The sequence below is a fragment of the Leuresthes tenuis genome, unplaced genomic scaffold, assembly GCF_036924035.1.
Source record: "Leuresthes tenuis unplaced genomic scaffold, fLeuTen1.0.hap1 SCAF_6, whole genome shotgun sequence".
Taxonomy (NCBI): domain Eukaryota; kingdom Metazoa; phylum Chordata; class Actinopteri; order Atheriniformes; family Atherinopsidae; genus Leuresthes; species Leuresthes tenuis.
The window spans coordinates 22,083,873-22,099,025 of NW_027325360.1; the positions used below are offsets into that span (position 1 = coordinate 22,083,873).

The following is a 15,153-nucleotide window of genomic DNA, read 5'->3' on the forward strand; positions in this document are numbered from 1 at the left end:
TGTGTCGCATATCAGTTGAAGGAGGAACTCGTGGAATGGGCCTGCGACATTAAATTTGGAGTATCATGCATCAGCACCGTAGTAATATGCAATGTTATCAACAGCATAATGCTGGATAAAAACCGCAGTGTAACAATTATAAATGTAGATCTTTCAGAGGACCTATTTATGCTTTAGGTCTTGTGTTCTTTCTTGTTTGTCTTTAATACAAAAAATAGAATAGAATACACTTTTAATGCATACATTTTTGTGGCTCAAATAGGCAGAGTTTAATTCCTAAGTGAAACTCCTGATCTTTAGATTTTCCCAATGATCTCAGTCACCCATTAAACAACATTTCCATGAAACAAGGGATAAAAATAACAAATATAACGTAAAAACACAGCAACTTACAAAATGTGCAATTCAAGTACGCATGGGATTATGTACATACCCTATTTCCAGAGTAAGACATTTTTTGAAATGCTGAAATCTCTAAACTTAAATCTGTAATTACTTCACAAATTTAAATGTTGATGCCACGCTCAAAAAATATGAAAAGGGAGCGGAAAAACTGAAAATTCTGAAAATCATTCATCATTTCAAAGCACATTTGTGTTTCTACATTTACAGTGCATAATGTAGTCTGGGTAAATCCAACCATCCATCCATTTTCTATACCCGCTTAATCCAATTCTGGGTCACGGGGGGGCTGGGGCCCATCCCAACCACCATCGAGCAAGAGGCCAGTCCATCACAGGGCCTACACAGCAACAAACGACCATCAACAACTAGTGCTTTGGAAAACCATTTTCACTCAACATGCTGTGCCCAGAAATGTAACCCGAAAATGTATTTGATAAGGAGGAAACCATACAGTGCATCAACTCTGCGAAGAGAAGCCACCGAGTTCTAATAAACATGAGGAAATCTAAGACTGGCCAAAAGGACAATGAACACGAGGTCTGTGTTCAGATTAGTCCATATTTCTGCTACTTTAAAAAAAAAAGATTGACATCTGGTTCTATGTTGCAACCGTTCCTCCAGGCAGTTATCAGTGAAAAGGACAGAAGCCAACATTTGTGATGGCATATGTCAGAATTTGGGGAGACATATCAAGGCGATGTCTTGAGGATCACCGTTATTTCGACAGGACTGTGCCAAACCTCATTCATCAGTATTTACAAAGCATAGTTTCATAAATGCACTTTCATAACTGTCCAGATCCGTCACCTATTGAAAAGGTGTGGTGCATTATGAGGGAGACAGTGAGCCACAGACGGCCACAGGCTGCTGAATCGCTTGTACTCAGAAAGAATGGACACCAACTCCAATCCTCAGCTCCCAAATCATTAAGAAGTCTGATTAAAAGTAAGAGTGATGTAACACAATGGTAAACATGCCTGTCTCCAAACTTTTTTTTTCTTGTATGCTGCAGCCATCAAATTCCAAATTAGATTGTATTTTTTCGAAAATACGGCGAAGCTGGCCTGTGAACCCTGAAAGTGATTTGTTTGTACCTGTGTCTGTTCAATAAAGGTTCAAACAAATCAACAAATGACAGATTTAAGGTTTTTTGTATGTAATGTTTTTTTTCTCTTATAAAGACATACTTGCATAATAAAATGTATGCTTAAATGTGTGAAAATAGAATGTAGAAAAAACGTGTTACATGGATTGTAAAAATTCAACATAGTGAAATGGTACTACAGTGTGTGTACTGAAAAACTGCCATAGAGGTCACCATCTTACACGAGATGGATGTAAAAAAAAAAAAATGAAACATGGACTCAACGAGCCCTAATATTACAAAAAAAGCTACTCTTATCTCTGGCGCAGAGAGGGTTACTGAGACAGCCTGTCATGCCATGACTAATGATGGATGATAGCAGTTTAATTACACTTTGAGGGTATCAGTTCTCTGCGGCTGGCTGGAAATAAATGAACCTTGTTGATACAGCACATAGTCTGTGAAATAATGGTAATATATCATCATCATCTCTGAAACAGAAATATTAAATGTTTATGAAAGGACAGCCCTGTCGCTATGAGTTTATCCCATTGTTATTGGTGCCGTCATCCATGCTCACAGCCATTGTTTAAGCACCAGATTATTGCATTAATCTGAGAGGGGTTTCTGTAATCTCTCGTGAGATAAAAAATTAAGTCGTCCCATGAGGTTTAACCAATGCAAAAAAAAAAAAAAAACATCACCCTGAAAATTGATGCCAGTGAAAATCTGCTTACTTTGGACTTAAATAGTGGTTACCCACGCCTCCAGACAGGCTGGGGGGAGAAGCCCTGTGGACTTGGTCCATATGGCCTAGCTGTTGGCACGTATATTTTTTTAGATCTTGATGGTGCTGTATGTAATTTAGTACAACATTCTCAGAGTCTAATCTTTTGAATGCGTTGGTAGAGCATGATAAAAATAGCTATTTTCTCTTTTGCACTTCCAGTGCCCATACTATCTCTGTATTTGAGAGCTGACATTTGTGCAAGCAGCTGAGTGTTCAGATTATATCAGAGTGTGTGAGGATTTTGTGCCTCAGGGCAGATTTACTGCCAAGTGATGTGTTGTGTATGGTTGGCTGTTAAAAGAGTGATGCTGACGAGGTTGACTGCATGCTCCGCTGAGGTCACATTGCAGTTAGAAACATTTTCTTTCTTTTTATCATTTTTTGTTCCTCTTTTTTTCATATTTGCTTTTTTGTTGTTGTTCTTATTATCCTGTGTGGCTGCACAAGAGTCAAGTAAGCATTGTGCAGTGCTCAGAGAGAAAAAAAATTAGATTGGGAGGGGATGAGGGGAGGGAGTGGAGGTGGGGGTTAGGCTGTTTGTGTGACACAGAGGGAGAGAGAAACAGTCGGGAGAAAGAAGAAGAGAGGAGCCTGTGTGATCGCTTTACCTCTGAATCAGTTTTCCTGGGGGATCCATCTTCAATAGCAACGGAAGTGGCAAGAAAAGAACGAAAAAAAGAAGATTGCGGAGTTCAGTCCAGCTATTACCAGCTCCTATCACATATTCAACCCTTATGCAGGTAAGGAATGCTCTCAAATGACTCTGCTTATTGATACTTGTGCCAAATGCCAAGCAAATAATCCATCATAGTGTACCAGATGTGCAATTATGAAATTGTTAGGGGCACAAATTTTTTAATGCTGTGAAATTTCATTTGTGCTTCTCTATAAACTAAATAAACTTTGGGAATGTATTACATTCCACCAATGTAGGACTGAGAGAGTCTTTCATGGAGCTGCAATGACAAATTATCAACAAATGGTAAGATAGTGTCGAAGAACCCAGTATCTCATGGAGTCTCGTTCTGGCAGCATGACTATAGAACTTATTTATTTCAGACTGACTGCAGCCTTTTCAGCTGCCACAAAAAAACTGTGTAAATAAAATTTAGCCTTTTTTTCCTTCCTGTCATGCAGCTATCAAAATGTGATCTAATTCTCACTGGAAGAAAAAAGAAACTTTGAACAAAAGAGCTGCTCCCCGTGTCCCTCTTCCTATTCATTACTGCAGCAGCATCATCTGTTTTTGTTATGGAATTCGGCTAGGGATGAGAATCACACATGAACACTAACGAGTCAATGTATGCGTGTCTGGATAAATTATGCTTTATAATATGAGTAATCCTTATAATTATCAGTTAGCGCCAGCTGCTTTATTCGGAGCAGCTGCCCATCGAAGCCAATATCTTAGTGGATATAATTGGCTCCCGTGTCTTCTGACAGGATGATTTCCAAATGAGGGCAGTGGAATTGTGTGAATGGTATGAAAACCTTCGTTCGAACTGTGTTCACATGTATCCAATCCAAAAGTGGTGAACATGCAGGGGCGTGGGGCTTCGATGACTTGTCCTGGGAGAATCTCCTCTTGCCCCAGTTTCTGTCACTGAAAAGACACCACGATCAGAAATGAGAACAGCAGCTGGAAAATAGAGGCATGGAGATACACGTGCGTGATGCAACTGCTCTCTTCCCTGCACGGTCCCCGTATGAGCGAGCTGCCTCACAAATTTCACAGTTCACAGGCTTTAATGAGCTGGTGCAGCCTGTCCATCATCCTGACTGCAGAACACCCCAGCAGACCCCTTGGTCACACAATGACTCTACTGTACTGTACACCTGGCATTTGTACTATCACACAAACAACAATATGTTATTTTTAGCCACATCTGTGATCTAGCATATGCTCAGCATGCAGCGCTTTTAATAAGAGAGAATCGCACTGCGCTGCTTTGATGTAGAGATGTTCCTGTGTGAGCTAAACAAGGCAGAGAATGCTTTTGTTAGACAGTGAAGGAGATGATTGCTACAACAAACTCAAGACATAAGAAAATTACAAGCAAACTATTGGGAAACATGTCTCAGGCAAAACCTGGGCTGTTGGAAGAGATTTCCTATCAGTCGAGGGGCGAGGAGGAGAAAGGAAATGAAACAATCACAGACTAACCTGCAGCTTGCCCCCAGCCCAGCACTCAAGGCTATATGCAGCCACCTAAATCAGATTGCTGGCAAGTAACTAATGAGATCTGATCATACATCACCTGCTGCTGTTGATGCTTAAACCCCCTATTTCTACTGAAAAAAAAAAGAAAAGCTGCTTGAAGCTGCAAATTCCCTTACTCAGCTTCTCTGTATGCATTTGAAAAAAGAGGCACAAATGTTCAAAAATGTTTCCCATAGTTTCAACACTTGCTGACAGGTGCAGAAATTGTGTTTGTTTATGAACCCTTCCTCAACAATCACAAGGAGAAAGGTGAGGGAGGCTGTATTTCTGTGGTTGCTGGGAGACTCCTGGAAGTGGATTATGAAATGCAGAGAGAAAACAGAGGCCACTCACTCAGCTGGGAGTGTATCGAGTTGTGTAATGACGGAAAATGCCAGTTAAGAGCAAGAAAAGGGAGGTGGAGGGGAAAAAAGATTAAGACAGCGAGTAAAAGATTGACACACACATCCCTCAGTGAGAAGTTAATTTTGTTCTGTTTGAGATACGTTCATCCATAGTGTTTTTTATTGCTGCCCAGTGTCAACTTCACTGCTCTTTGTGACCCAGTTCAAGCAGATTTTGCCCATATTCAGCACTGGTATACAGTCCACTTTAATGTAACTGTGCTTTTATCTCTGTGACGGCAGATGACCGAAATGGACCCCCCTCTTTCGACTCCCTGCAATATCCAGATATGTGAGGTGACCTGTGACTCCTTCCGCATCATGTGGGACATGACCCCTGAAGACACTGCAAGAGCTACACACTTCTTCATTGACCTGAGCCGCAAAGAAAACAAGGACCCCAACCGCTTTAAACACAGGGTCTGAAACTGCTGCATGACCTCATGTACTGTCCTCTACCTGTGCTGCCCATTCTATATTCAGACCATTCATTTTTCAAAGTCCAACCAGTTCTCCTTGAACCTCATGCCTAAACACACATACACACACACAAAAAAAGAAAAATTATTATCTAGTTTAATATGTTAAGAGATGGTTCTGATTGTGTTATGATATATAGTTTGAATACAGTGTGGTTGTATCCTTTCAGTCACTACCAATTTAAGGGAAAAGGAAAATATGAGCAGTCATCAGCTCCAGGCCAGTGACTCATATGCACATTGTTTCCATTAAAGTGGACAAAACCCGACAAATTCAGCTGCATCACAGAAAAGCTTTCATCTTAATTACTTCAAATTCACATCAGTAAGTTCACAAATGAAAAACATCTAATGAAACTGCCGTTGTTAAGCTGTTTTTATGATGTGTATTTTCTACTGCTGTACCTGCATCTGTACAAACCCTACATCCACATCATGTACAACTCATTGTATTAAGCAAAGATGTGTTTACTTTAGCCACATTAGTTTTAGCCTGTTTTAGCCTCATAAGTCTCAGCTGTTGTTTGGGCTTTATCATATAGCGAATGTTAGCATTCTAACATGTTAAACTTAAATGGTGAACACGTGGTAAACATTATCACTGCTTAATACCAACATAGTAATATATTCAGCTCTCAGCTGTTTAATTACACTCACCCCAAAACCCATAAAAGGTATATAGGCATATGCAACATCATCATTATTCCCCCCCAAATTTGCTTTTTGATGATGTTTCTGCCTGCATTGGATAACTGAATATTTGCTTATATGAATTCATAGCAGGGATGAGACTGTGTGAATGCTTCCTGAATCATGGTTATGTTCTCTCTCGGATAGCTACAGTACACAAAGTGTCACAAACAAACTTGCATCAGGGATGTTGCCATGGATATATGGGCCTCTGAGCCTGCAGTAATTAGCTTTGCTTCTTGAGGCCTTGGCCAAAACAAAGCTGCTGATTTGATTAGATGTATCCTAGTTACAGCAGCTTGGGCTCAAAATGTAATGACATGATAATAAGGCAAAGTTTATGGAGAAAAATGGTTGACTAACAACTGTGTTTACATTTGACTTGCTTTAAAATGTAAATCAAACACACAGCAACCAGTTACAGCCCAGTGTGTTGCTCCTGATGTCTCCTTTTTCATGGTTTATCCACCAGGATGTTCCCACCAAGCTGGTGGCCAAGGCTGTGCCTCTCCCCATGGCAGTCAGGGGACACTGGTTCCTGAGCCCACGGACTGAGTACTGTGTTGCTGTCCAGACTGCCGTCCGACAGCCAGACAGTGACTACCTGGTGTCGGAGTGGAGCCAAGTAGTGGAGTTCTGCACTGGAGGTAAGACCTATCGTATCATCCAGCTAAAATACCAGCACTTATCTGTCCAATGGACTATGAGAGCTTTGATCAAAGTAAAGCAAGACAAGGACAAAGATTTGGGGCACACAGCTGGTGTGATTGTCATTAGCATTTGAATGTTGTGTAAGTTTGAAAATATTATGCACATTACAGACTATGCTATGGAACACCTACAGCAGCTTTTTGACAAGGCCAAAGGCTCTGCAGGGAGGCTGCTGAAATTCTCTGTGTTTTATCGCAACCAGCATCCAGAATATTTTGATTTCGTCAGGTCAGTGCTGCTTTCTTTTTTCCTTTCCTGTAAAGTTAAGTTCACAGCACTACAATGAAATATTTATATCCTTTTCATTTCTTGATTTAGAATGCAATGTGGGGGACTGATGCGTCCAGCACTGAAAGACAACAGTGGGAGTCACGGCTCCCCTATCAACGGCAAACTGCAGGGAGTCTTCTTCAGCTGCAACACTGAGTTTGACACAGGGCTCCCCCCCAATGACTCCCCATACGGTCCCCTGCGATTCCAGATCCCCGCTGGTCAACTGCTGAACCCCAACATCTGCCTGTACTTTGCAGACTTTTACTGTATGTACACAGCCTATCACTACGTGGTTCTGGTGCTGGCTCCTGCCGGCACAGAGGGCGACGCCTTCTGTCGCACCCGCCTCCCAATGCTGGACTTGGCCTCTAACCCTTTCCTGACGTACACTGCCCCTCAGAAGCAGGGGGAGGAGCCTTTGTACTGCCATGCCAGTGATGTCATCCTGGAGGTGCTCTTCACGGAGCCAGTTCATTTGGAAGGGGGCTGCGTGGAGCAGATTAGCGGGCGCCACCAGCTCATGAGTCTGACAACAGCCGACGCCAAGAAAGATCCAAGCTGCAAAGTGTGCAACATCAGCGTGGGACGCTGACAAGTCTTTTTGAGACTGACGGAGTTGGACCAGACAAAACAGCTGAGCCCATTGTGTGTAGGTCATCTTTTGGGCTTCATAGCTGCTTTCCACCTTCCCTCTTGCCTGGAGTAGTATAGTGTTTTTTTTTAATTGTTGGCTTAGACGATGCATATTTCAGGACTCTGTTATGAACTTACTGTAGCAGATGAGGCCCAAACGTGACTGCTGTGTTGAAGATGACATCAAGACACATTTGAAAGAATTGTTCTATACCTGTTGAGATTCATAAGTGCTCTCTCCAGGTGTCCTAATCGTGTTTTCTCAGTATTATCCCCCATGATGCATTCTTCTTCTGCTTAACTTCAAATGTGATGTGACTGTTAAGATAATTGTGTTTGAGTCCAAACATTACATGTTCATATTTTTCTGACTTCCTGTGATTCCTTGTCTACACTGTCACTGCCAGATGGTTTTCTGCCTAAAACATTGTAAAAATGATCAAATATCTAAGCAGCATTCTACATTTCATCCTTGCCTAATATTTTCCTGCTTTAAAACCGTAGAGTTTTGATTAACAAATTCATTATAATTAACTTTCCACTTAACAAACTGCAGTGACACTGAAAACCATTCAGTGGGTTGGGGTTATTGAACATAAGAGGAAGGCAATGGGGCAAGTGAAATCCCTGCAGTAACTGCCTGACAGCATGCCTGTGGTCTTTGAAACAGAGCCAAGTTAAGATTAGCCTCTGTCCTACTATGCGTAATAGTAATTCATACGATTTAGACTGGCCAAAAGGACATGACACTAGAGTGTGGACTCTAGCATGCAAAAAAAAGAAATAATGGATAAGAAAATTGAAAACAACAAACATTTTTTAATTGAAAGAAAACAAAAGAAAATCAATTTGAAGTGAAAATAATTTTAAATGCAATAAAAACCATCTAAGACACACTAACCCCCAACTAACGTAGTATGCAAGATAAAAATAGCGACCATTAATAATCTGCGTTATGACTCATGCCCTTTCGCTTAGATTCTTCCCGTGGCAGAGATGTGAGTTCACACACACTGCTATGCTGTAATTCTGTCCGTTATTGTTGTCCCAAAAAGGCTTACTTTGCCCCACAGGCAGATACATTAAACAGAACTCTATCTTCCTCTTGGCATCGAGCACTTTTGGAATGGCTATGTCAAATTCAAAGATGTCTGTCTGAGGTCCTCCGAAGCGTTTCTGCACGTATGTGCAGGGCACGTCTCTGTAGCTCAGCCAAGAGTCAAAGGTGATGCGCACACGTACATCCTTCTGAAAGCTGATGTTCTTGACTCGTACGGTACCTTGGAGGGCCTGTTCACTAACGGTGCAGTTCTCCAGGATGACCATACTCTCTGCCAGTTTGGCACGAAAGGCCTGGAAATCTAAAGAGGGCTGTGGAAAGCCCAGTTTGAGCTGCGTTCCCGGGCAGCAGGTGCTGACGGTGCAGCTGTAGCCATCCTCCATCATGCTTCCTAAACCCTGCAACGAGGGCAGCGGGCCGAGGTCCGACTGCTCCTCTTCATCGGAAAACACTCGCACAGCCGTTAGAGGGTATCCCCACGAGTCGGCAAAAACCACACGCTTGTTCTTGACTGGGATTAGAATGTCATCATCCAAGTCTTCAAAGAAAGATTCCAAGAAAGGGTGGTGCAGATGAGTTTGTCGTAAAATGTCAAAGGATACCTGCTCTGAAACCTGAGGACGGATGCAAGGCCGTAAAGGCTTAAGGATGGGGACCCACACGTGAGGACACAGCTGTTCCCGTTGGTTCAAGCACAGCCTGACAGCTATTTCCACAAGTCCAGCTGAGTGGGCCATCGACCCCAGACCAACCAATGGCAAGACACTGGCAAGAAACAAACACAGATCTAGATCAATGTAATATCTTAATGTGTGATGAAATTTATACACCCTGTAATTTGTTTGTGAGGTGCATGACGGCATGTTTGACAAACTGCCATCAATCTGCTTCAAAACACCACACATCGGGCACTTACGTTGGACTGGACATCTCCATGCTGGTAATCTGATGATAAGTAATATGAGCTTTATCCTCAATGCTTGGTTGGAGCTCTGGAAAACAGAAAACTATTTATTGGTACCAACATTCTGAGAAAAATGGTACAAGCTGATATGTCATAAATCCTAATATGCACGATTATTGTGTGCAACAAGATTATAATCTAAAAAAATAGGCTACTATTTTAAAAATATAATCTGACTTACAAAATCCCATGAGTAACAAGCTGGAGAATGCAGCTGCTTACTTCTCTTGGAGAACACGCCACAATGTCCTATTTATACTACCGCAGTGTAGTTTACTCCACCCACCGCGTTCTGCTGACCAATCAGCCAAGGCCTGTGTTTTTTCTGCTCTTCTAATGTTTTAGATCAATTCGACATTGTTTTGTCTTCAGTAGTTATGAAAAAAATTCCAATAATGAACGAACATGGCAGTAAAATGATGCCTTTGTATTATTTGTATTATAGCCTCTGGCCTGTGTTGTCCACTGTTTACATGGTGGGACGAGGATACGAGACTCCGCTGTAGGTAATTTCACTCTGCTTTGTGGAAAGTATCCCAATCACGCTGGACTCTATTCTCAGATCTGTCAGTAGACACCGATCCCACAGAGAACCTGACCTAGATCCAAACCTCTGTCAGCTGGGTCCTGCCCTGAAGGGATCACTGTTCTGCAGTCCAGCAGCATGTGTGACGCCAAGCAGGACCGGATTACAAACCAGTCTCAGGGGGTTAGTCATTTAACCAGGGAGGGGCTTCATTAATCTGTCTAGATTCATGAATGTATTGAATTACATAGCACAAAACCTAAACATATGAGAAACTTACAGAGATATATTTGAACACCAAATTTAGTGACACTTTGAACACTTCAAATACAAAAATCACATGAAAGCCTAAATGCTTAAAAATATTTTTGCCATAAGAGGATAAGACATGGAAAGCTGATATAGATCAAATGATGTTGGGTGTGGTGTTTAATAAATAAGAGAATACTCTCAAATACAATCATTTCCATTTTTTTTCCAAAGTTTTATTTTCTCAAGTTCACATCCAACTATTTCAAAGGTCTAACAGAAACACGCTACAACATCCAGACCATGATTTCATTTTTCCAAGGTCAGAGGACCAAGACGCTTGACATGAAAACAGCGTATTATCTGAAGAGCGATGCGTTCCATATGAGCTGGATTAGCAGCGCAGGTCAAGACAAAAGTGTGCAGACATATCTCAGTTTTGATAAGCCACCTCTCTCTCAGTTCCTTATTAGTTCTAATTACTGAGCAATCTGAGAGTGGGCAAACAATAAGCACTGATTGCTTCCACTGAAACTCTTACATAACAACGCTTTAGCGATATAATTACAGCTCACTGAAGATGAGGTTCATCCCATAAAGGGTAAAGTTGAAAAGCATATCAAATGCAGCCATAAATTTGGTAGCTGAAGTAACTGTGCACAGAAGCAATGTGAACATACTGTATTTCTTATAAACTGCAAGTGTGACTGCCAGTCGCATTAAGGCTAAAAAACAACTGCCTTTCACTCATGCACACAGACGTCAGCATGACAGCAAGAGCGATGCCAAGCGAACTGATGAGATTTCACCTTCACGTCACCTGATGCACCCTGTTATTGAGCAGCAGAGTAAAGCTCCAGTGATGTGTCATTTGGATGCAGTGCAAAGAATGATGGAGGTTGCACATGATGTTGTTGTCTCGCAGACACAATGCACCAAAATTATGGATGGAACCAGGGTTCAGCTGTCACTTTTCACCCGACTGGAGCTTGTATTGAAACACAGAGTCGTATGTCTTGAAGCCATGGTGTCCATAACAGATATGCATTTGCATCACATAAGTCAGTTCTCATTCTAGACGACGGCGGCTCCCTCTTCATCACAGTTCGGTCACAAAAACAAGTAAATGCTCATTTTTGTGATCCCCTGGAGCAAAAAAAAAAACACCCACGGCAACAGACCAACCTGCAACATTAAAAGTGTGTTAGTTGTATCCAACTGCCTGCTGTAATGAAGTGAAATGGCAATTCTGATATATTGCAAAACGCAAAAAAAGTCATCTTTTCTTTGTTGCCAAGAGACAAAAAAAAAAAACAGCAGAAAAGAAAGCAAGAGCTAAAAATAGGTGCAGTTATGTAAGATCTGCAGAAATTAATTTCTTGAAGTGTTTACAAGAGTATGCGAGAGAGTTAGAAGCCAACAAAAAGTATGGCCCTGTCTCACTCACAAGACTCACTGTTACTTACCTAAATGTTCAAATCAATTGCACAGCTCCACCTGAAATCAGTGGTGCTATGGTGCGATACCGCATTAAGTGCTGAGAGCCCTCTTCCAGATCCACAACATACTCTCTGACAAGAAAGAAACAGAACGATAGCAGGCGACTTATTATCCATGCAGAAACACGGGGTGGAAAGGTAACACTGCCACCTACTGGAAGCTTGGGTTATTAACGTCACATAAAGAGAAATGTGGAATTAAGCACCTCTGATCATCAGTTTCAGGCTCAACCAAGAGGTTTTCCTGTCTCTCCTTGACCCGCAGGAACACGTAGGAGTCCAAGCAGGGCTCAGGCACTGGGAATACAGAAGGCCGATAAAAATGTCAAAACAAACAGCGAGATGTTGAGCAAGGGCCATCCAAGACGAGAGAATGTACAGAGTCACTGAGGAGATTTCACCTGCTTTGAGCAAGTCGACGTTCTGTAAGTTTGGGGGCATGCGTTTCAGGGCTACAGCCTTTAGATAGGTTTCCGTGTTAGCATAGTACCTGGATGCCAGATGAACGTATCTGTTAATCACAGGGTTATAAAACGAGCAGTAGATTAAAAGAGCGTCATTTCCTACCATACTCACTCTTTGGCAAAGGCAAACTCCTCAGGAGAAAGCAGAGATGGCTCTCCCTCAACTCGGGTCTTTTCTCGCTCCAGCACATGAGGGAAAAACTTTTCAATCTAGACACAGACAGCACGAAGCTCTGGTTATTTTGCGAAAGGGCACGGAGTGAGACGACAGCGTCGGCTAGCACTGTCCAGCTGACTGACCTTCTGCAGACGGGAGCGCAGGTAGCTGCTGAGGACGAAGCGGATCCTGTCTATTTCCATGCGATGGATGCCAGCCTTGGCGTCGCCTTTCTTCACTCGCTGCAAGTTGGATTCCTGGTGGTGGAGAGGTCACAGCTTGTGAAACAGATTCTGTTTATGATTCTGTTCTTACATGACTGGGTAACCAGAATACACTTATTGTCACATGTTCACCACTGATATGACTTCTGAATGAATGCATATCCAAGTAATCAGAATCACCTCTGTCTCCTCAACTTTAAACTAATTAAAGTCATTTTAGCACGTGTCACTTTGAAATATCCGATTGTCGCTCAGCAGTGTACAGCAAACCAACTCGTATTTCTTTGTCATTTAAGGTTTTAGATTATAAATAAAACTCCCAGCGTACACATTTGAGGACACTGTCAAAGAAACTCTGATGTTATCGTATTGCTTCTTATTACGTTCTCTTGTCTTGTAGTCTGAAATAACGTCTTTCATGCAGGTATGCAGGTATCCTGGTAACTGGTTCTTTTACTAATCTCTTCAGTCTAATACTAAAGCAGAATACTGACTGAAAGACAATCGGTCAAAGTAACTTGTACAATCAATGAATGATTAAAGTAATTCAATCAAAATCTGCTTTATCCTACTCCGGGTTCTGTTCATTGTTATTAACTGATCTGTTTTACACTGAAAAGTGATCTTTTTTGTGGGTTTTCACTCTTTCGCACAACACAATCACACTGAATGCATCCCATACGCTCTTGGAAAATTAAATGGGCCTTTTTGTTTTTTTTCCACCGTACACAGAGCAAACTATTTCTTTTTTCCTATACAGCTGGGAAGTCTTGGGCTTTGTTACACATGTGACATTTTCATGTTCACGTTTTAGAAAACAGGAAAATCTTACTCAAACAATGAACCACCATGACGTGGATGACGCCTGATGAGATGTTAAACTGCACATGACTAGCTCCAGTCACTCTCTCCACGGAGTACGGCCTTTCAGCACAGGTTTCTACGTTTCAATTAAGCAATTACATATATGCTTCTTCCACCACTGCAGGTTAACTCATCTGTGTGTTGTTGACTATCTGAAACAGCACACAGAGCCAGAGGTATTCCCCGGGTAGTTACCATATGAGTCAGCTGCTCCATCACACACTCCACCACCTCTGACTTGTTCTCCAGCAGCTCGGGTGAGAACTTCTCATTCAGCCAAGCCTGCGAGTCACACAGACGAACACGACTATTAAGACAATGATAGCGTAACATTTCCCTGTAGAATAAAGTTATTAAGAAGAGCTCACTTCTTCCAGTTTGGCGATAAGCTCCGCCGGGGTCATAACATCCTCCTGGCTATCATCGTGGTTGACGTCGCTGCCGTCATCAGACAAAGCGTCTGACATAGTTTTGCTTTGCGAAGTAAATTGTTGAAATAATGCTCTTTGTCCAAATGTGTGTCGAACGTTTAAATAACGAAGTAAAGCCACTTAGACTAAAACTTTTTTTTTTAAGTAATAAGGCGACAACTTCTAGCAACACAGCAGCGATGAGTACAGGAAAAATCTCTTGTTTATTCGCGCCTCTGGGACTTCTCGCGAGATTATGTATAATATGCAGTTCCTGCGTTTTGGTTGTAAGGCAAATCTCGTCACAGACTGTATGTTGTGGATACCGATGGTAAACTATGTGTGCGATAAGCTGTACTTTGTACACACTGAAACTGGGTTTTCGTCGTGTTTCCGGTACATGTCCATCTCCCCTGCAGCTGAAGTCCCGACATTAGAAGTATTTGGGTCACAGGACAGCCTGAAATTATACGCTTAGGGAACACTAAACATGTAGTTCAGTTCACTACTACAGGCCCCTCTAAACCTAATCACAAATCACCTAAATCAATGTATTATTGGAAAACATTGCTAATATCGCCGTAGTTGTGATTATCACGGTGCCGCAAGGTTGCTTTTATTTTCTTTCCTCAATTTTTCTTTTTCTCGATATTTATTTTAGTTCCCTTGTCGAAACAAAACTAAGTTATACCATGAAATATTGTGATTTAAATGCACTTGAATTTTGCTACAATTCTTTGCTTTAGAAAAATGAAAGCATGAGCTATGGGATTATGCGCCATACCATGGATAAAGAGTCGAATGAATTTGATTATTTAGACACATATACAGAATAAAAGAAATAGATATGCCATCGTCAAAATGGCAATCCCTGAGTCTACGTGTCAGATGTCTTTCTTTCTCACTTCTGCTGTGCATTCAAAAGTACCATCCTCTGCTTGACTAGTTCCAGCTGTGTCACACCACATTGCGGCGTGCAGTACAAGCTCATTTGTGAGATTTCCTCATTCTCTTTCCTCCTAACTGCTCTTGCCTCAGAATTCTTTGTTATTCTCACTGATGTGATC

General features: G+C 41.7%; 3 protein-coding genes across 3 annotated transcripts; 1 reads left to right on the forward strand and 2 right to left on the reverse strand.

Annotated features, from left to right (window-relative positions):
- The first annotated feature begins 2,826 nt into the window (after positions 1-2,826).
- Positions 2,827-8,040, forward strand: LOC140309180 (phytanoyl-CoA hydroxylase-interacting protein). Its single transcript, XM_072387005.1, has 5 exons — positions 2,827-3,019; positions 5,127-5,303; positions 6,525-6,699; positions 6,874-6,991; positions 7,082-8,040. The coding sequence occupies exons 1-5, from the start codon at positions 3,014-3,016 to the stop codon at positions 7,626-7,628; spliced, it is 1,023 nt and encodes a 340-aa protein (XP_072243106.1). The 5' UTR covers positions 2,827-3,013; the 3' UTR covers positions 7,629-8,040.
- A 428-nt stretch (positions 8,041-8,468) lies between these two features.
- Positions 8,469-9,740, reverse strand: ppp1r3c2b (protein phosphatase 1 regulatory subunit 3C2, duplicate b). The gene is made up of 2 exons (XM_072387006.1): positions 9,646-9,740; positions 8,469-9,494 (listed from the first exon to the last, which is right to left on the reverse strand). The coding sequence occupies exons 1-2, from the start codon at positions 9,663-9,665 to the stop codon at positions 8,630-8,632; spliced, it is 885 nt and encodes a 294-aa protein (XP_072243107.1). The 5' UTR covers positions 9,666-9,740; the 3' UTR covers positions 8,469-8,629.
- A 958-nt stretch (positions 9,741-10,698) lies between these two features.
- Positions 10,699-14,254, reverse strand: gins4 (GINS complex subunit 4 (Sld5 homolog)). Its single transcript, XM_072387007.1, has 8 exons — positions 14,045-14,254; positions 13,872-13,958; positions 12,732-12,845; positions 12,544-12,641; positions 12,369-12,457; positions 12,174-12,264; positions 11,935-12,039; positions 10,699-11,653 (listed from the first exon to the last, which is right to left on the reverse strand). Exons 1-7 carry the CDS (start codon positions 14,141-14,143, stop codon positions 11,943-11,945), a joined length of 675 nt encoding a protein of 224 aa, XP_072243108.1. The 5' UTR covers positions 14,144-14,254; the 3' UTR covers positions 10,699-11,653; positions 11,935-11,942.
- Between the last annotated feature and the right edge of the window lie 899 nt (positions 14,255-15,153).

What these genes read in the sequence shown, in the direction of transcription:
- ppp1r3c2b (XM_072387006.1), bottom strand. Translation starts at nt 9,665, where the DNA reads ATGGAGATGTCCAGTCCAAC. An exon ending in ATGGAGATGTCCAGTCCAAC is followed by an intron (nt 9,495 to 9,645) that starts GTAAGTGCCCGA and finishes GTTTCTTGCCAG; the next exon opens with TGTCTTGCCATTGGTTGGTC.
- gins4 (XM_072387007.1), bottom strand. Translation starts at nt 14,143, where the DNA reads ATGTCAGACGCTTTGTCTGATGACGGCAGCGACGTCAACCACGATGAT. An exon ending in TTATCGCCAAACTGGAAGAA is followed by an intron (nt 13,959 to 14,044) that starts GTGAGCTCTTCT and finishes TGTGACTCGCAG; the next exon opens with GCTTGGCTGAATGAGAAGTT. An exon ending in GAGTTTGCCTTTGCCAAAGA is followed by an intron (nt 12,458 to 12,543) that starts GTGAGTATGGTA and finishes TCTGGCATCCAG; the next exon opens with GTACTATGCTAACACGGAAA.
- LOC140309180 (XM_072387005.1), top strand. An exon ending in CCAACCGCTTTAAACACAGG is followed by an intron (nt 5,304 to 6,524) that starts GTCTGAAACTGC and finishes TTTATCCACCAG; the next exon opens with GATGTTCCCACCAAGCTGGT. An exon ending in AGTGGAGTTCTGCACTGGAG is followed by an intron (nt 6,700 to 6,873) that starts GTAAGACCTATC and finishes TGCACATTACAG; the next exon opens with ACTATGCTATGGAACACCTA.